Source organism: Pelodiscus sinensis, chromosome 20 (genome assembly GCF_052426305.1).
Source record: "Pelodiscus sinensis isolate ZL-2025 chromosome 20, ASM5242630v1, whole genome shotgun sequence".
In the NCBI taxonomy this organism is placed as follows: Eukaryota; Metazoa; Chordata; order Testudines; family Trionychidae; genus Pelodiscus; species Pelodiscus sinensis.
The window spans coordinates 7,774,509-7,795,856 of record NC_143071.1 but is presented as its reverse complement, the minus strand read 5'-3'; the positions used below and the strand labels follow the sequence as shown (position 1 = coordinate 7,795,856).

Sequence of the window (21,348 nt, the reverse complement as noted above, 5' to 3'; positions counted from 1 at the left end):
AGGAATCTCAGCCCCGGCTTCGCCAGCAGCCCCCACCCCCGGCTTGTCTTTTCCTGCCTTGGGCCCTGGGCTAGGATCTGGAGCCTACTTGGGAGGCTCCTGCTTGAGCTGGCTCCTGCGATCCAGCTTGCTCATAACCTGGGTAATATCCACGTTGGTTGCTGCTTCTTTGGCCTTGGCCTCTTCTTCCTGCTGCCTCAGGATGACGGGGCTGGGGCTGGACCGGAGGTGACGGCGAGCGAACGGGAAACTGGAACTAAGGAGAGAGAGAAAAAGAGAGAGAGAGCAGGGAGTTACTGGGGGACAGAGAGAGGCAAATGGTCCAGAAAATGGGGTCTTGCCACCAAAAGCCCACGGACCCTGGGTTTTTGTGTGTGTCCTCCATTTACAGCAAGTGACCTGCTCAACCCAGGGTGCAGAATGTGCTCCCTACACACTCGCATCTCAGCAGGGGAGCCAACAGACTCACCATCCCCAGGGCAAAGTGGGCGGGGGGAGGGGGGAGTGCCACACTCCCGGAAGGGGCGGGGCCTTGGGCAGAAGGGGGCGGGACTGGGACAGTCAGCCCTCAGAGCTGCCTGGAGCACAACGCACGGTGCTCCGGTGGCAATTTAAAGGGCTTGGGACTCCATCCACCACGGCTGGAGCCCCAGAGCCTTTTGAATTGCCGAGCCCCAGGGCAACTGGCCCCTTTGCCCTCCCCCTCCCCTGACATGTTGGTGGGGCCTGCATGCCAGACACCCCCAACCAAGGGCTTGGTCCTGCCACAAGTAACACCAACATGAGAACTCCCTTTAACTTCTCCAGGTTGGGCCCCGGACTCAGTCCTTGGTGCTGCCAATGTTTACATCTGCATGGGACTATCGTTCTGACTCCACAGCAGCTCAGCTGGGCAGACTTTTCCCATGGCATTTTCGGCAGCCTCCCAGGCCCTTTCCTCATCTCCCAGATGTTCCGTGGTTATAAATTGGATGGTGAGACTCTGAAGACTGAGGCACTCTGTGTAAACCACTGAACTGGGAAAGGCTCCACAGCGGCATGGAAACAGGAAAATGGGAACCAGGCCAAACTGCTTAAACTCAAATTGTGCTGGGAATATTTTGTCCGTCTTTGGTCCATGAGGGCCCATTTCTGCCACTCTGACTCGCTCTGCGTTCACTCTGAAATCAGCTGAACTATCCGCACAGGAAGGCATGACTGATCATGAATAAAGGTAGCAGAATCTGGCCCTGACCAGGGAAAATGGCTGTACAATTGTAGCAAGCCCCCTCGCCTGTCTCATTTAGGATCACATATAGGGGTGTGGTCCTGACTGTACATAGAGAGGACGCTGGATTTACAGAAACACACAACGCACAGTTAACCTGTGGAACTCCTTGACAGAGGATGTTGTGACAGCCAAAAGTATAAAAGGGTTCAACAACTAGAGCTAGATACATTCATGGAAGTTAGGTACATCAATGGCTATTAGCCAGGATGGGTAGGAATGGTGTCCCTAGCCTCTGTCAGAGACTGGGAAATGGGTGACGGAAGATAGATTGCTTGATGATTCCCTGTTCTGTTCACTCTGGGGCACCTAGCATTGGCCGCTGCTGGAAGACAGGACACTGGGCTAGATGGACCCGTGGTCTGACACAGTGTGGCCGTTCTGATGTTCTTAACACCTGAACTCTGACACCACCCTAAGATCAACAATAACCCTGAACCATAAGCAACTAGTGCCTGCAGTGGGAGAGGGTGCAGGGGGGGGCCACCCAGATAGACAGGAAGGGAGCTTCTGGGGGCACCCCATTTATCAATTAAAATGTTGTTGCGGATACCGGGGGGTGCACTTCCTGAATGCTACCACGAGTCACCTATGCCCCCGAATTTCCTTAGTTCCAAACTACATTCATTTTCAACATATAGCAAGTAACACAGTAAGTCACCAAGCAATAAGCTCCTGGGCTGAAATCCCTGAGCATCCAGATGGCCCCGGGTAGAGAAGAAATGCCAATTACAGAAACAGCCTGTTACACTAAATCCCTGAGGCTATTGCATTAGGTGTGCGTGTGGGCTCCTGTCACTGTGTCTGAGCAAAGGCTGGGCACATAGGAGAGAACACATGATGCGGATACTTGACACTTTGATCGCACCTTTCAGCTAAGAAGCTCAGGATGCTTTCCAAGAGCAGCTGGCTACGAATTCCACCAGCCCTGAGAGACAGGTGATATGCCACCCATTTCTCGGAGGATACGCAGAGACACAGACAAAGAGCCTGATTTGTGAGCGTGAATTCGTGCACAGGCCATTTCCACCAGTGAGGAAAGTGCCAGGGCAAAGAGGGTTATGGAGCATGCACGTTTTAAAAGCAAACAAGGCCTCAGTGCAGCGGTGGGCAACCTGTGTACCAAAGGCCACCTGGGGCCCATAGGGGTTCTATGTGCAGCACAGGAGACATTTTGTTTACTATCGCCCATGTGCAGGGTTGCAGATTCTGCTGGTTTCCATCCACATAGTTTATTCCTACTGGTATTATAAAGTGACACATATAAAGCAAGGGCCCGTGAAGTGAGGTCCCTGCTAATTGCACACAACAGTGGCTGTGAGGGCCAGGCACACACTCTGCAGCCAATCAAAGTGCTGCTACGGTGCGATCGGCACCCCCCCAAATTCTAGGTGCGCAAGCCCCGTCGGCAAAACTCCTCTGTCCTGCGAGACCGTCTTGGTTGCGACAGACTTGCGGCCCACTGAGATGAAGGAGGACCACTCACTAGCCTAGGGGGCCAATCAATGCCTTGGTGAAACGACTGAAGCCACACAAATCCGTTTCAAATCTGCCAACAGAACAAAGGAGTCATTGCTCCTAGTTCCAACTATGGGACTAGCAGTAGCACATTACCCCCTTTGCTCTATGCATCAGAAGGTAACTAAGGCCTTATCTATACTACTGCGGGTCATCAACCTAAGTTACGCCTCTTCAGCTCTGTGAATAGCGTAGCTGAAGTTGACATACTTAGGTCTATTCACTGTGGTATCTTCTCAGCGGTAACTCGACAGCTAATGCTTTCCCATCAACTCCGCTTACTCTTCCTGTTTGGGTGGAGTACTGAAGTTGACAAAAGAGTGCTCAGCGGTTGATTTATCATGTCTCCAGTAGACGCGATAAATCGTCCCCCGCTGGAGCGATGGCAGCCTGTCGATCCAGCCCGAGCCTGATCCTGAACCATTGATGTCAATGAAAGTTGTGTCACTGACCGCAACGGGATTAGAATGGGGGCCATCATGTCAATAATGCTAGAGGAGATGGGGATGATGGGTGAGATATTTACAAGTGCTCTTCAGGTCGGCCTAACTTTGCTGCTAGCGAAGGCAACAGGCACTTCACCATTGACTTCCATGGGAGTAGTTAGACCAGTGTTTCTCAATGACAGATCCATGGACTGGCACTGGTCCCAGAGCTCTCCCTGACACAGTTTAAGAAGGCAGCATGCAGGGCCATCCTTAGGATTTACGGGGCCCTGTGCAGTTCAATTAAATGAATGCTCCTATAGCCAACAGCCTGGGGAGGGGGAAGATGATTTGCCAGAGCTGTGATTTTATCATCTTCAGCAGCACACTAATGAAAGCAAATTTCAAACGAAGGTCCTGGAGGCTAATGGAACCTCCAGAAACTGATGGTACAGACCTGGGGTTGGCAGATGCCTATTAAATGGCTTCATTACCACTTGAATGGCTCTCTCACAGGTTGGTTCGATGTGCTAATAGCGCTGGCCGGCTTTTTCACTTTTAAGTTTACTAGATCCTCTCCAGAGGAAGCAGAGCCACAGACCAGGGATAGGAAGAGGGGGGTGGATAGACATAAAGACCCAGCGGTGCCCCACATTTTTGGGTGCTCTACTCAGCTGTATATGGGTAAGGTGACCATGACAGCAAGCCAGTCCCTGGCATCAAAAAGGTTGAGAAACACCATGAGATCAATGCTCAAACCCCACCCAGACCACTTTCTTTAGTGAAAAGTGTTGCCTGTTGGCTGCAAATTACTCCCCTCCCTTCATGAGGAGTTTCCCCTTACACACTGTCCCCCCAGACAGGGGCTGCTGCCACCCCACGCTGCTGCCTCTGTATCAGAGGCAGCAGCATGGAGTGACAGGCAGCTGGTCCATGAGGGGAGCTGGTTTTTAAACTGGCTCCCCTTGCAGATTAGCTCCTGTCTGGTACCCCGTGCTGCTGCCTCTGATACAGCCAAAACAGCGGCTTAGGGCGTGGGGCCCTTTTAGGCATGGGGCCTGATTTGGGGGAATCAGGCGAATCGGCCTAAAGCCAGCTCTGGCCCCATGAAGTTAGCAGGAGTCTTTCCATTGACTTCAATGGGCTTAGGATCAGCCCTTCTGATCACGGCTCTTGCAAGGCCAGTTTATGGGCTGTGTCCGGGGCACAGAGAGAAGCGTTCCCTGTCCTGAGGCAACAGCCATCTCTTTTGGCTCTGACACTGCAAGTTTGTCCTGATGAGACAACTGTACTTAAACCAGGCTGCCTGATGTCCCTGAGACTGCTGAGGCAGCCGATCGGAGACGCCAACGTTTGGATGTGGAAACTGCTTTGTGGAGCCTAGTTTTCCAGTGCCTTGTGCAACCCACACAGCTTCTGGGTGTGGGACAGCGCCCCATCAAGAGGCACTGAGACTGCTTGCCGAGAGAATAATGAGTCCGCTCCACTGCCTTAGCTGAAAGCCAGCTGGCTTTTAGCTCATGTGGCAGCAGCTCACGCACTAAGCTGCAGAGGTCCCAGGTTCAATTCCACCCACAGACGACCGGACTCTGTTGGCATGACACTTGCCTCTTGTGCCAGCAGCGTTAAGACACTACTGCTCTACTCCGCTTTGCGCTTGTGTAAACAGCTGCCTGAGTGCAGGGCTGTGAGCGCTAACAACACACAAGTGCCATGGGGAGAACATAGTTACCCCATCCTGCCTTAAATCCCACAGGCTTTGGATGGGCTCGCTTAACCCAGTGTAGGTTCTCTCACATCTGAAGTAAAGCACCCCCTGGGGACAGGATATTATGAGTTCACCAAGCACAGCCTTCCCATGCAGCCTCAAAAGGGATTTAGCCCTTGTCAGATCGGCTTATGTACAGTCAGAGCCTTTTCCATGGGGCTCACCAACTTCATCGTAGTGAAAAACCCGCTTTCATTAAGCAAATGTCTCAATCGCCGTAATTCCACTACAACTCAGGCTTCTGGTATCCCCAGTGCAATCCAAACCCACAAAAACACTCCAATTTACTTGCCTTTTCTTCACTGTCTCTTGGGGCACGATGGCCTTGGCCAACATCTCCTTGTATATGGGAGACTTTAAATAGCGACCATAAGAGTCCTACTAGCGGGAAAAGAGAAAGTGGTAGTTATGGAGAGCAAACAGCCGAATTAACATCATCTGAGACCAGCTGCTCTGGAGCCAATGAGGCTGAGACATTGGTCATCTCGCCCAGCAACCCAGGAGAACTTGTTCATTCAAACCAACTGCTTCCTGGGTGGCAGTGAAGTCCCCGAGGTCGAATTCAGAACTAAAGGGATGGATAAGCCTAGCTTAAGATGAAGGTCTCTTAGGGCAGTGTTTCTCAACCACTGGTACGAGTATCCTTAGAGGTACTCGGGAGAAGTTTGCGGGGTACATCACCACAACTGAAATTTGGAGAAAACTGAATTTTTGTTTTAAGTTTTACAGCACTTTACCATTTTTGTACTTTTTACACCCAAAAATTACATCGCCCGCCCAGCTACAATTAAGTTGTTTAAACAAATGTGTTGCAAGGGTAGAAAAAAAGTGTGTGTGTCTGAAATCTGTAGGTACTTGGGGTACTTACACATTTTTTAAAGAGGTACTTTGTAAAATAAGGTTGAGAAGCACCGTCTTAGGGCATGTCTACAATAGCAGACAATTTCGAAAGAACTAAAATCAATTTAATAACTCCTGAAATAACAAATTCAAACTCACGTGTCCACGCTACAGGGAAGCCTCAAAATTAATCCAAGGCCGGCTCCCTTAATGTGGATGCGCTACCTCCAATTAGAGTCCCCAGAAGCACTGGGGAGAAATGAGTTTGACTGACTCTGGGGGGTAGTTATTTCTAAATAGTGTCACCGGAGAGTCCACTCTAGCACTATCTCTAAATAACTATTTCGGAAATAGTGTTATTCCCTGAGGAAAGCAGATTTTGAAATAAGCGGCCTGTTTTTTTGAAACAACGGGTTTGGTAGCGTGGTTGCTCCGCTTATTCATTTGACTGAAGGGGGTTATTTCGAAATAAAGCCTTAGTGCAGACCAGGGCTTAGGCTACATCGACCCAGCAATAAAACCCCCGTTGCACTGAGTCTCAGAGCAGGGGTCAGCCGAAGCAGGCTCACACAGCTCAGGATGCAGGGTTCCCAATAGCAGTGCAGACATTCGGCCCTAAGCTCTAAGTCCCACCTGGCTCGTGGGGTTTCAGGGCCCATGCGCCACTCCGAGTCCAAATATCTACACTGCAGCCTGAGTGAAATGTCAGCCTGGGGTCTTTCACTGCAGGGCAGACGCACCGTCGCTGTCGGGCCAGTGTGATTCAAGATCTAGGGCAGGGCTCTGCCCTCAGCTGGTGCAAAACAGCACAGCTCCACTGACCTCAAAGCCAGTTTTCCCGGATGACGATCTGGCCCCCAATGCCCCTTTTTTCTCAGTGTACTGCCCAGATCACAAACGAGAGGAGGGCTGAGCAGGGGCGTTATTTCTTCTCCCCATAGTCTAATGGATTACACAGACTCATCTGAGAGTCAACACAGCTTCCAGCACCAGATCTACAACAGGACCCAGGGAAGTGCATGAAAACTCAGAGCAAACAACTCATTTTTCAAGGGCAACACCGCACCCTCCGTTCTTGGCCCAAAAGTCACCGTTTGCGGGGCGGTTCGGCATCCCGGGATACAACTAGCGCGGGAACGCTCTGTGCTAAAATGCGCATCCTGCCCCAGGTGGACTAGATCCGGGGGTGCAAAATGACTGACTAGAGATTCTAGAATTCCCACAGAACAGCCACGACGACGGGCGCCCGCAGAACACTGCAAAGCACTAGACAAACACTGACTCATACGGCCTCCCAGCACCCATTCATTCAGGGAAGACCGCTGGCCTGTGTCATTCAGAGATCAGACTAAGTCAGGGGTGGGGAACCGCAGAACCCGGGGGCCAGATGCGGCCCCCAGCTTCCCTGAATCTGGCCCCTGAGGCTGAGGGCTGGGCTCCCTCCCTCTCCCCCTCCCCCCAGCATTGGAGACCCTGCGCTAGTGCTCCAGTTCCCCCCCACTCCACCGCAGGGCTGGAGCACACAAATCCAAAGCCAGGCTCTGGTGTGTGAGGGGAATGTGGGGAGCATCTTTCTGCTTCTCAGTCGGAGGCCACGTCAGGAAGGATTTGGTTTTTTTGTTTTTTGTTTTGCTTCTCACTGGTGTGCAGCCCCCCACTGATTTTGTTTCTGCGGGTCAGCGGCCCCTGACCCAAGAAAGGTTCCCCACCTCTGGGCTAGAGGATCATAATGATCACGTCTAGCCAGCGAAGCAAGGCATGGGGGAGAGGGGCAGATGTGCACTCCCAGAAGGGGTGGGGCTGAGGACAGAAGGGGCAGGGCCGAGCTGCCCAGAGCACTGTGCCCCCCTGCGCCCCTTAGCACTGCCCAGACACTCCAGGCAGCGATTTAAAGGTCTTGGGGCTCCAATCATCACGGCTATCATTTCAGCAGCAGCAATGACGGCAGCCGGAGCCCTGGGCCCCTTTGAATTGCCAGACCCTGGGACAATTGCTCTCCCCGCCCCCGTCAGCAGGCCTGCATCTAGCCTTAGGGTATGTCTACACTACCCCGCTAGTTCGAACTAGCGGGGGTAATGTAGTCATCCGCAGTTGCAAATGAAGCCCGGGATTTGAATTTTTAAATGCCGGCTAGTTCGAACCCCGTGCCGCGCGTGGAACGAGGAGTATAGCTAGTTGGGATTAGGAAGCCTAAACCGAACTAGCTACTCCGTGCCGCGTGTAGTCGCGCAGCACGGGGTTCAAACTAGCCGGCATTTAAAAATGGCGCCGGCCGGCTTCATGCAAATGAAGCCCGGGAAATTCATTTGCAACTGCGGATGACTACATTACCCCCGCTAGTTCGAACTACCGGGATAGTGTAGACATACCCTTATAGTCTAGGACAATATTCTCGTCCCTACTACACACAGGAAAAATGGGACACAGGAGCTAAGTGAATTGTCCAAGGCTCAGTGTAAGTCAGTGGCAGAGTTTAGATTCCAGACTGAAACTTCCGAGCTCGGGGGTTTTCAAACTCTGGGCTGTGGCTTGCGAGGGGAAGCTGCTTGCGGGCTGCGAGATGCGTTGTTTACCTGAGCGTCCACAGGCCTGGCCGCTCGCAGTTCCCCCTGGTGTGGTTCGCCATTCCTGACCCACAGGAGCTGCAGGAAGTGGTGGCCTCACCCACACTACCTCCTGCGGCCACACTACTTCCCGCGGCTCCTGTGGGTCAGGAATGGGCACCCCCCTTGGCCGGGAACAGCGTACTGTGGCCACAGGGAGCTGCAAGCTGCCATGCCTGCGGCCGCTCAGCCAAACAAAGCGTCTCGTGGCCCTCGCGAGCTGTGGCCCCGAGTTTGAAAACCCCTGTCCTAGCTCAGAGCCCTGACGTCTATCCGCTAACCAGATGGCGAAGGGATCAGCCATTTCTTTCCCTCTGCAGGGCAGCAAGGTGCCTCCTTTCACACAGAGGAGACTTTGGGAGCCACGGTAGCTAGCACGCCGGGACCCGGACAGGCACAGACACGCCGGGGACGCCCTCAGGGCGCGTAAGCCAGTTGCAAACCTTTTTCATGAGCATGTAAATATGAGTCTGCGCCGCATCTAAAACGTAGCGATGAGGGTGCTTGAGACCCCGGACGGTGATGCCCATGGTCGTGCCGTCAATGTTAATCCAGCGCCTCGCCCCGGGAGCCAGGAAGAGTCTGAAACCAGAAACGGGCGAGGTCATGAGGGGAGCACTCATGGAGGCTGTTGAGCGTCCATAGAGGGAAAGAAAAATGTGCTTCCAACTGCCAGCCAGACCTGAGCCGTGGCTCTCTCACACCCATGGGCAGTAATGAGCGCCTCAGGTGCAACCAGACACCACGTGCTTTGAACAGGAGGGGGGCAATTTGGTACTGCCTTCCCACACTGCCTCACCTAGCCACGCCCATGCTCCCCCAGAGTCCCCCTGCAGAGGCTGGGGCTGCGGCCTGCTGGCTCTCTGGGGCCGGGGAAGCCTGAGGACAGGGAGGGAGGAAGGGTCAGTGGCCACATGTGGCAGGAGGTAGGCAGGGGCCAGCAGTGGCCACCCTGAGGGGGGTGGTCTGGGCTCTCGTGGGCATGGAAGGGGCAGGGCCTCCCCACGCCACGGGATCACCTCTGAGGATTAACGATGTTTTGCACTCAGGACCTGCTCCAAAGCCCGCTGTGGGGCTGTCTCCCCCCAGACGCCAGCAGGCTTCGGGGTAGGCCCTCAAAGAGGGTCTCTCCTCTGGAAAGCTCTAAGTACTTTCACAAATATTGATTAATGAGGCCTCCTAAGGCTAAGGAGACGTACAGACATAATACTGTTCCTGTTCTCCCGACCGGGAAGGGGAGGCTGAATGGCACAGAATAAGACTTAACTGAGAGGTTTTGTCTTCCAATCAGACTAGCCCACTTCCTTGTATGAGCCACCTGGATAGATGGGGGTGAGGGGGGGAAGTTGCTTTATAACAAAATAATGTTTGTTAGTTTTTATGTAAAGGAGCATCCTCCTTACACTGGGACCAGTGTCCCCTGTGAGTCATGCGCTTGTGCAGCTGCTCAGGAAAGGTTCAGATGGCACCCAGCGGATTATTTTGGTGGTGCACCTTCACACATTCCTCGGTGCGCACAAAATTTATGCTGCACGTGAGTGGAAAAAATCCACACAGGGTTGGAAAAGATGAATGGGCACATTGACAGGGACGATCTCCCACGTGTGCTTCTGGCCGGCTCACAAAGGAAATCCTGGCCGATACTCAGGACTACGCTATTCCCCCAGGAGAGCGGAACAAGGCCAGGATGGGGATAGCCACACATCAGGAAGGTTGGCTGCAAACCCAGGAGTCCTCACACTCACTTGTAAATTTCTTCTGCTTTTTCTTTGACTTTGGATTGGTCGCCATATTTCAGGTCCTCACAGGCTTCCCAGAATCCCAGATTCTCTCCTGAGCAACGAGGGATCCGTTACAAGAGCAGGAGAGAGACAAAGAAAACAGCGGGGAAGCGAAATAAAAACTCGACATTGAATTCACACGATTCGATATTTGTTGGACATGCTCCTGAAACCCGGATTGTGACAGTTACATCCGTTTGAGGGCTCTCTGCACAAAGATGAATTTCACCCTAAGTGCCTGTAACATTGACACAAATCTTCTTTTGTTTTTAAACACCAGTCAATTTGCAGGTGCTCCAGCAACAAACTCTCTTTGCGGAGTGGTTTCTTTGCTGCTGTGTTTTCCGTCCTCTGCCACTAGATGGTATTGCATGCACTGACTCCACAGCCCAGCTCCTCTAGGCCTTCCCATTATTGCGTAGGACCCGGTTATAAGGTTTCTAAAAATAGCCCCTGAGCTGCCCCCACTGGATTGGAAATGTGCCGTAGTGACGCAGAGGGGCTGAACGGGGAGGCACAGGGACACAGACCCACCACTGAATTCTTTCTTCAGGAAGAGCTGGAAGTTCTGCCGGCCTTTCGGGTCCCTGATCAGCTCGTTAAAATTAAAGGCCCATCGCTCCACACGCATCCTGGTAGGGATTTCCACTCTGCAAAGATTTCAACACAGACACCACTGTTTCCCGCTGGAGTCAGCTCACTGCCGGATTGGAGCCACACATTTCATTAAAAGCAGCGCGCCCTTGGCTGGCGTGCCAGGAGAGTTCCCCGCTCTGCCGTAACGAGCTTGCCAGGTCAGCCCATTAGGTAAGCGGCAATTAAATCGCCCTGGGCGCAGCGGGATCAGGAATGAGACTCGGAGGGGCCGATTCTGCTCTGATTTACACCGGCTTTATACTGGTGCTGCATCATTAATATGCTGCTGCTGATTTACACTGGTGTGAGATTCAAAACCAACACAAAATGCCCATCTGGACAGGAGGCTGCCAGAGCTGCGGCTGCTGTGCTCCTTCAGCAACACAGTACCGCCATGTACCCATAGCCGCCAGTGGGGGCAGTCGCCCGGAACAGCAGCAGCTGAAACCCCAGGCCCTTTAAATCCCACGAAGCATGGTTCGAGCAGCACTGAGGCCTGGGTGTAGGAGGCTAACAGCTAGCCCCGCCCCTTCCCAAGGGGCACAGAGCCAAGCCCCTCCCACTTTGCCCAGGGGCCCAATGAAGTCTGTCACCAGCCTTGCGTGTACCCAGTTTAACTGACCAGTTCCTGTGAGCATTGGCAAGGGAAGAGATTCCTAGGACACACAGGCTGTGTCTACACTGGGCCACTTATTCCGGAAAAGCAGCCGCTTTTCCAGAATAAGCTGCGAGCTGTCTACATTAGCCCCTTGAATTTCCGGAAAAGCACTGACGATCTACTGTAAGAAATCAGCTGCTTTTCCAGAAAAACTATGCTGCTCCCACTCAGGCAAAAGTCCTTTTTCCGGAAAACTGTTCCGGAAAAGGGCCAGTGTAGACAGCACAGTAGTCTTTTCCGCAAAAAAGCCCCGATCGTGAAAATGACAATCGGGGCTTTTTTCCGGAAAAGCACATCTACATTGGCCACGAACGCTTTTACGGAAAAAGGGCTTTTCCAGAAAAGCATCCTGCCAATGTAGACACTCTTTTTCCGGAAATACTTATAACGGAAAACTGTTCCGTTTTAAGCATTTCTGGAAAAAGGTGCCAGTGTAGACATAGCCATAGTGTTTGAATCAGGGTGCTTTGGCCCTTAGGCAAAGAAATCTCTTGGGGAAGTTTTGCCTGCCTATAGACCTGAGAACTGGGGTCCATGCCCATAATTTAGCTGAGCTATGCTACAGGTTGGACCTCTCTAGTCCGGCACACCTCAGGACCTGACCGGTGCCGAACCAGAGAGTTTTCCAGACCACAGGAGGTCAATACTGTCTATCAGCATTACCAACACTTCCACTGCTTCCTGGGCTATTAGAAGACATTTAGGGGTACATTAGAGCTAAATAACAACACAGAACACTGAGACCCAGGACAGTGGCTGTAACCAAACTTTATGGCACCACAGGAAACTTGGCCACACCCATGAAAAGTGGACATCCGGCTAACGAAAATCATGCCGGACCACACATGGCGCTGGACTAGAGAGTGCTGGACTAGAGAGGTTCAACCTTTACCTTGATCGTAATGGGCCAAATTTTGCTCTTGGGTGAAGGGGAGCCTCTTACACTCATCCAAAAACAGAATCAGGCCCACAGAATAGGCCTGGTATGACTTTTAAAACTCCCACACCGTTCAGGAAGACCACACCTCGAGAGAAAGCAGATGATGCAGCGAGTTCAGATGTCAACCCTGACAGAGGATCGCTGACCACTTCGCTGTCAAGCTACATCATGCACAGGAAAGCCACACTTCTCACAGGAGAACGGATAGCACGATTACAGCAATGCTTCCTCATTTTCAATCTCCAGCAACATAACGGCCACAAGCGGGTGGGGGAGTAAATACATACAGCTTTGCATTGAGCTCCCAGAACTCCGCGTCATCGGTTATCCAGGGATTGCTGGGGAGGCATCCAGACATGATGGGGTCATTGGAGAGGAACTGTTCACTGTACTTCACGATCCTGAAAATAGTTCAGATGAACTAGGTGATCAGCTGCAGGCAGCATTTCAACCAGCATGTTTGTAAACCTAAGACAACTATTTACAAAGGACTTGGGCCTCTTCCTAAAGCCAGGTCCACACTAGACCTAGCAGCTTGGCTTCATTTAAACCAAACTTGGTAGCATCCCCTCAGCAGTAGGCTGACGGGAACAAACGGTTCCATCAGCTTCCCTTACTCCTGACAAGAGCAGGAGTTCTGGACGCTGGTGGGGGCGTCCTCTGAGTTTGATTTAGCGAGTCCTAACTAGAATCGCTAAATCGAACTCCAGAAGATCGATTGCGGAATGAAGATGTGGCTTAAGTGCATGCAGGGGTCTGGATCCTGAATGGGATCTCCGGGCATGAAGGACCATTCAAAAGAGCAATGAATCTTTTCCCAACAAGATCACCCACCAAAGGTGGCCCTCTATGTTGTCTTTCAAAAGCAGCCATTGATTTGGGGTGGGAGGGTCCCAGAGTTTGGGAGCGGCATTTAAGACAGCCGATGTCCCGCAGTGACGTCGGAAGCAGACAAGGGAATAGAACCTGGAGCTCAGTCTCTGTCCAACCATTGGCTGCTTTGATAGGACACCCATTAGAGAGCAGAAGGTAGCAGACAGGAAGAAAAACAGATGTTGCAGGAACCTGGACTGGCATCCAGAGGGGCTATGGGGAGACTTCAAAAAGGGCCCTGAGCAGCTTCCTTGCTAAAAACGTGACATTTTTGTTTTGCCCCAGGGGGTTCCCTTCTACGGGATGGGTCATGGTGGAGCATGCGCATGCTGGCTACCATGTTCCTGCCCACGGCGACTGTCCAGCTCATTGCTCTGCAGAGCATTTTGAGCCGTTTTCTCTGTGAAGACAAAAGCTCTTCTGCTCTTGCAGGAGCAAAGTAGAAAAACACTTAATGTCCCACCTTGAGTTCAGGGACCAGCTGGACTTACCATTACAACCAATTTCATTGACACCCGGCGAAAGGCAGGTTTTTTCCCCCCTCACTTCTGAAAAATTTGTCTAGGTTTCTGTGTTTAAATTCATCCCAGGCTAAGCTGCTCTTGTATGTTCAAAGCTGGGTGTGCACTGGCCAAAGCTGTGATGCGAATAGACTCCTTGGCATGGGTCCTATAGTGATAAGATGCTGTTGCGCAAAGCAGACTGCGGTTTGACACCAGCATGCTTGATACTATCTTCTCAGTGGAAATGCCCTGGCATTCAGCACTCACATAATTCAGTTTAATCCATATATTCTAATTGAGCTACAAATCTAAACTCATCTGCTCAGGTTACATTGCACTGTCCTGCTAACGATCCAGGCTTTCCAGCGCCTCCTGGATCAATAAAATACTCTCACGTGGGCATATTCTCCATCTCGGAGGCTCGGATGAGGAGCAATGGGCGTAAATTGCAGCAAGGGAGGTTTAGGTTGGACATTAGGAAAAACTTCCTGCCTGTCAGGGTGGTGAAGCACTGGAATCAATTGCCTAGGGGGGGTTGTGGACTCTCCATCCCTGGAGATTTTTAAGAGCCAATTAGAGAAACATCTGCCAGGGAGAGTCTAGATCGCGGCGGGGAACTTGCAGGCCAGACTCTGTGCCTGCGGACACTCCGTAAACAAACCACCTTGCAGCCCGCCAGCAGCTAACCCTGATGAAGCGCATGTAGCCCATGGGTCAGAGGTTCCCCACCCTGATATAGATGGTGCTGGGTCCTGCCGTGAGGGCAGGGGACTGGACTTAATGACCTCTCCAGGCCCCTTTCAGTTCTAGGATTCTGTGTTGTCTGGAGACTGATTCTGCCCTAACCAATACGGATTCGAGTCAGGCCTGATCTCTGAGCTTGGCTCACAGCTGAGGAAACTGGGTTTGGCCCAGTATAGAGACGGGGCTAGTCACTCTGTGACGTGTCGGCCGATTAAGCAGCACAGCGCCCCTGGGAGCTATGCCAGTGCCGTCAGCTCCAATTCCCAGACGGAGGCACAGAGAGACTGATGCCACCACAGAGGGGAGACAGAAGCAGAGGCAGGCCCTGAACAAGAACTCCTAAGGGCCTTTCCCCTGCTGTAGCCACTAGACTGCAGTGCCTTCCTTCCAGGCCTTCCTCAAGCAGGTGACCATTTCAAACACGTGTGGGGAAATCCTCTCCCAGGTCATGGCTCTGTACCAGGTGGGCTGCAGGGCAGGGGGCAGAAAGAATCCTCCCCGGAGTGCATCCGCCCAGTGATAGGAATGGTGGCCTCCATGTGTAAGGATCATGGGACAGGACTTGGGTTCTCTGCTGTCTTTCCCTGCCCTTCCTCCATAGCCCCCTAAATTCTCTCCCTCCTGCAGCCCCACAGCCTGAATACTCTCCACACCCCCAGACACCCTGTATCCAACCCATTCCTGCCCCCTGGCCGGACACCCTACTCCCAGCCTGCTCTAGCGCCCTACCTCCTACCCAGATCCTGCACCCCCATCCCTATCCCATTCACTGTTAGCCCTGTCCCGCTGCTCCTCATTTTCTGCTCCACCCCAGAGGCGGGGGGAGGGGCACAAAACCCACCAACCCTGGAACCCCAAAAAACTAAATCTGGCCTGGTGCCTTGAACTTCAGTCCTCCCTGTCCCTCCCTGCACCATGGGGTTGGAGCACCAGGAGAGTGAGGTGTTTCAGTTGGGGGTCACATGAGTGAGGGTTGGAGGTTTTTGGAGGGCTTTTTTGTGTATTTGTTTGGTTTCTTTGCTTCTCGCTTGTGTGGCCCCTGACCCAAAAAAGGTTCCCCACCTCTGGCATAAATAAATGCAATGCTGAAACCTTTTGTGTTGCACATAATATTTTACTTTATTTAAAAATGAAGCCTGGCCAATAAGCCCCCAATTGGGGCCCAGCCCCCATCTGGCTGCAGCGTTATAACACTCCTGCACCCCCCCACACACCAACCCGGAGCCCATCATACACCAGAACCTCCTGCCCTGAGCCCTTCATGCCCCCACACCCCCAAACTCCTGCACCCCCACACCCCCAAACTCCTGCACCCCCCACACCCCCAAATTCCTGCATCCCCAAATACTCAGCCCTCTGCCATAACACTCCTACACTCCCACACAGCCCAATCTTGTTCCCTGAGTCCATCATACACCCCAACCCAGACTCCTGCACCGCCGGCTCCCTGCCATAAGATTGACAGAAGACAGCCTGAATGTGCAAGAAGCAGGATTTGACCTGTTATGATGTCAATTTCAAAGAAATGTGCAAGAAGATGCAACAGCAGAAGTCCCACCAAATAAAGTCTGTGAGTACAAGGTTCCATTTATGCTATGAGTAATCATTATGGCAATGATAAACGACTGCAAATGGTCGTTTTTATACGGCTCTTTGTTGACCACTAGTTCTGAATCGTGATGTAGTTTGGCTCTTTGGTTTGAAAAGGTTGCCAACCCCTTCCCTAAGGCACGGGCAAGGAGGCTGTCTCTGGGATAGGAAGCCCTGCAGGCACCGCTCTCATGCAGAGTGGGGAGACAGATGCAGAGGGACCTCGGCCCCTGTTCAGTGTGTGCCCCAGAAGGGGTTGTGAGTGATTCGCACCAGGCTGTGCGACTCCGCTGGAGGGCTGAGCGGGCAAAGATTTTTCTTTTGTGATGCTGCTTTGTTCCGCTTGGTTTTCCCAACTAACTCTTTCCTCTTAACCCAGAACTTGAACGTAACCCAGAACTACATTCATGGTCCTTCAGCCTCGCTAGTCGTGGATGCTGGCCAATGATACTGACTCCCTGTCGAAGCACCGAGCGTGGTGATGAATATGACAGGGTACCTACCCCTTAGTCCCTGCTCAATGTTTCCCTGGGTTGCAACTGGATGTGACAGGGCATCTGCCCTGCACTGGCCCTTTCAGGGCATAACCCAGCCCTGAGAAAGGGCTGCGAGCGAAGCCCAAGCTGAGGCAGTTATTGCTAATTAGGGCCCAGCTGGGGGCTATATAAAGAAGGGCTCTTGGAGTGAAAGGGGAGGACTGAACTCTTGTTGGAGAGCAGGAGGGACCTGGCTACTTGGGAAGCAGGAGGCTTCCTGGAAATATTGCAGTATTGGGGGAGGCAGGCAGGGCTGGGGAAGCGCTGGCTAGGCAAACTTCCCAGCTGCAGGGCCTGAGGCCAGACCTGAGTGCAGGAAGGCTGCAGAGAGCCAGCCAGGATAGGCCAAGGCAGCAGGTCCGCACCCCCTTGCCAATGGTGAGTGGCCATGACAGACTGCAGTCTGCCCCGGAGGCAGGGGCTAGATGAAGACTGACAGTGGGGCAGTGAAACAAGGAGGGTACAGGGGAAGTGCGTGTTCCCTGGGAGGGGAACTGAGTGTTCCCTGGCCCTGGAGTGCAGAGACTGATCAATCCCCACAGAAGGGAGCCAAAACAGACTGGAGTGGGCCCTGACGGCGGGCAGTGTCCTGAAGAGGACACCGTGGCCCAAGAGTGAAGCAGGTCCGGACTGCAGAGGGAAACAGGGAGACCCCAGCCAAAGGGAGGCATCCAGCGAGCAGACAAAAACTAATTCCCAGGGCTACCAGCAGGAGGCGCCGTGGTGGTGAGTCCACCCTGGGACACTGGAATATTAACTAACGACCTGATCCTGGTCCCATATAAGTTTACGGCCAAGCTCCCACTGGAGAACTGGCTTTTCATGCTGGGACGGGGTCTTGGAGCCTTCTCTGCTTTATGGGTGCCCTTGGTTTTCTTCCCAGTTTCCAATCCAGTGATTACACTGCCTAGAGATACTGCGCCCGGAGAGCACTGTGTGCGGCCGTGCTATCGATTGCACCAGCTGTCAGAGTAAATAGGTTAATCAGCTCATTAACGGGAGAGAATTTAAGACTAATTAGGGAATAAGGAAGCATAAGGGAATCAGAACTTACCCTCCGAGGGAGACGGAAGATTTCACTGTGGACTTCATGATGGCTTGCTGGTAGTACATGATCTAAGAGGCATAGATAGGTTTTGTAGTTAGCAGAACTGCAGTCATTTGGGTCAAAGCTGGGCATCTGCTCCCCCCTTCTGCAAGGTAGCAGAACAGTGACAAGAATTCCAGCATCTCTCCTAACACGTGGGTGCCCATGAAGGCCCAGAGTCACTGAATTATTTTATCACCACAGTTATTTTCATTGGGGTTTTTCAAATGTCACGAAAATGTTCTATCACGTGCAAGTAATTAGCTGCAGTTCCCCATGCTCTGTAATAACGACATAATGGCTACAATGGCACTACTGTTCTGGCGGATGGAGGTGCGCAATTATCATTGCTATTTAGTTGTTTCTACGCTGGCAACTCTGGGGGTATTTCCCATCATGGCTGTACCACTGGTGAAGTTCCACCGATGTTCAGCAATGGTGCGAGTGTTTTTACCCCATTATCTAGTCCCACTCAGAGTTTTCCCACTCTTGCTAGCATTGATAGCAGTGCACGCAGAGTGTTTTCTTGAAAATGCATTAGGCTGACAGCTATTGGTGGCAGGAACCATGATGACCTGTGTATAAGAAGCACTAATGCAGCACATATTCCAACAACAGACAAACACCTCATATTGACAAAGAAGTGACGGTCAAATTACCTCTCTTCTATAAACATCAATGGTTTTTTTCTGTAAAAGAAGCAAAAATATTAAAGGTGGGTGGGTGCTGAAAAGTACTCTTTAAAAGAAGAAAATGCAGTTTCAGGATTCCCTCTTGGGCACCTCTCTCATGTTTAATCCTCATTACAATTAAAAACAAATACAGGCAAGCAACTCATCTAATCAGGGTATCGTCAATGCTAAGTGCATCTATACACTCTATGTGGTTCCATTAGATGTATATATTGTCTAGAGCCGCCCACTCCATCACAGCCTATGTGCAGTCAGTTACAGGGTTATTCTAATGGCGCTAAAGTAGATACATTTAGCAGACACAGATTAGATCATTCAAGATCAGTGAAAGGAGACAAGAATACATTGCAAAATGTAAACAGCACCATTAAAAAGCCGCAGAAACAATATCTGCCGTGCAAAGGTGCTTAAACTGTGAGTTGAATCGCTCCAACTGTGTTATATGTCATCCACCAATGAACAAGCAATTGAAGGCAAGAAATTAACTGCAGGGTGTTTATTCAGGCAGCTGCCTTTGAAGCGCAGCGCAGTTACCTTGTCTTGAGTAAACTGGGGGAGAGAGAAGAAAAGGCAGGTAAAGACAGGGATCTTCCAGGCAAGCCTCTAAAACAGGGGTGGGGAACCTTTTTTTGGGTCAGGAACCGCACACAAGTGAGAAGCCAAAAAAAACCAACAACCCGCAAATCCTCATTGTTGTGGCCACCAACTGAGGAGAAAGACACTCCCCACCTTTCCCTCATATACCAGCGCCTAGGTGGGCCTAGCCTAGTAGATTTTTCATGCTCTCGGGCAGCAGGGAGGCTGGCGTGCCAACACTGGGCTCTCCAGTGCTGGGGGGAGGCGCCCCATGAGCCTCGGGAGCCGGATCCAGGCAAGTCAGCGGCTGCAAAATATCCCTGGGTCTGAGGTTCCTCAACCCGATCTAAAACCTTGCTTTTTAGCACCGACTTCCCCATTACAAGTATGCAGCTAAGCTGTCCTCAGTGATCTTCAGAGCTGCCGCTCAGACTTATCCCATCTAATTAACACTGTGGGAGAATCAGTGACATGGACTGCTTTGTGGGAGGCTAGCATTGGCCAAAAAATGCGGGCATGACAACCCTACAGATCCAAATCCTTTGTCCACTGAGCTGGTCCAGGACTGACAAGACCAGCAGCACTAGTGTGTGTCCTCCCCCAAGGCTCACCAGTGAACACTAGCCTCCCCAGGAATTGAATTGAAATTAGGGAGGGGTTCAAATTTACAAGAGGGGCGTCAGCGTGAGGGTGAAGGTGGGCTGTATGGCACCATAGTTCACAAAACTGGGGAGGGGGTGTTGGGGAAATTCACAGGGGGTATACATGGGGGGGGGTATAGGGAAATCCTTGCCAGAGAACCTCAGCCTTGAGCTTGGCAGCTGCATCTGTACTGAGGACAGACGGGAATTCTCCCACCTTGTTCTAGTCCCTGTGCCGCTCAGCCGGGAAGGCCCCAATGCAGATCGGCTGCTGGCTTTTTCACACCTAGCTGTTCACAGCAGTTCCGTTTGCATGATATTAGAACCTCCTAATTGAGAACACTGGAAAACTGACTGAGGCTACCAAACACAGCACCAAACCCAGTTCAAAGAGGCCTCCTCGCAGATCATCAAAATCAAATATGTTGAACCATTTTCCACCACATTTCTTTCTGGAAAGCGTACCCTAACTTGGACCTTCCTTTGAGTAAGACCCAGACTGCATTTTGTCATGCCCTGCTCCGTGATATACAAAGCCAGAGTCTGCTAACATAGGCTATAGCTTGTAAAGAACAAAGAGGGGTCTCTAGTAATCCTTCAAGAGACAAGGAGAGACATTACAATAAACCTATACTCTTAGAAAAGGTCTGAATGGCTTCACCGCCTTGTAGCCGGAATGGTTCTTCATACAGATGGTCACACGCAATCTCTCCCATCTAGTGCTCATAGGCCAAGGCAGGACTTACAAGTTCAGATCTATGCCTCAAATCTGAGGCAGCAATCCCAGGACACTTCTTTGCTACCCCAATGTTTGCAAACTTGATTCAAAGTCTAGTGCCATGCTCTTACTGAAGATTAATTGCAGGAGCAAAGGGATTGCCTTCCGCTAGTTCCTGCCTGCCTTCCACAGGCAACACGCCTATAGCCATTCATGGGACTTTTGACTGCAAAGGGGATGAAGGAGTGAGCCCTTCATTTAGGCTTGGCATCAATATTGCTGCCCTGGAGTAATACCATTTGAAGGTTACATTTGCAGACATGAGGTTTGATGCTTCTCTTTTAAATGAAACCATCCATTATTCAGAATTTGTCCATGCCATGTGAGTCATATACATATGCCCTACACAACAAATCCAGTCCAGGGGCCAGACCCCCTCTGGCCCACCCCCCAAAAAGAATTCATTCCTTCTGCTTTCTCCTGACTTCTGCGTACTCCCCTCAGACCACCAACACCACGCTTGCTTGCTCCGATCAGAGAGCTACAGCTGCTCACAGCACCTTTTTACACCTACAGAGGGAGACAATCTGCACACTTAGCTAAACCCCAGGGCTGTGTCTACACTGGCATGAATTTCCGGAACTGCTTAAAACGGAATACTATTCCGTTTTCAGTTTTTCCAGAAAAGGAGCGTCTATATTGGCAGGCTGCTTTTCCGGAAAAGCGTCTGTGGTCAATGTAGCTACGCTTTTCCGGAAAAGAGCCCCGATTGCCATTTTCGCGATTGGGGCTTTTTTCCGGAAAAGACTACTGGACTGCCTACACTGGCCCTTTTCCGGAACAGTGTTTTGTACAGTAGAGCATCGTTGCTTTTCTGGAAATTCAAGGGCCAGTGTAGACAGCTCGCAGCTTATTCCGGAAAAGCGGCTGATTTTCCGGAATAAGTGGCCCA

The 21,348-nt window shown here is 51.7% G+C and overlaps 1 protein-coding gene across 1 annotated transcript in view; it reads right to left on the bottom strand.

Annotated features, from left to right (window-relative positions):
* Positions 1-21,348, bottom strand: part of RGS9 (regulator of G protein signaling 9) — a 77,399-nt gene that overhangs the window by 13,690 nt on the left and 42,361 nt on the right. The window contains exons 10-17 of the mRNA XM_075903962.2: positions 18,429-18,458; positions 17,737-17,798; positions 12,724-12,837; positions 10,737-10,852; positions 10,167-10,254; positions 8,865-9,003; positions 5,271-5,356; positions 139-256 (exon numbers count right to left, since the gene is read on the bottom strand). Coding sequence (XP_075760077.2) covers positions 139-256; positions 5,271-5,356; positions 8,865-9,003; positions 10,167-10,254; positions 10,737-10,852; positions 12,724-12,837; positions 17,737-17,798; positions 18,429-18,458 — 753 coding nt within the window. The remainder of the gene's footprint in view (positions 1-138; positions 257-5,270; positions 5,357-8,864; positions 9,004-10,166; positions 10,255-10,736; positions 10,853-12,723; positions 12,838-17,736; positions 17,799-18,428; positions 18,459-21,348) is intronic.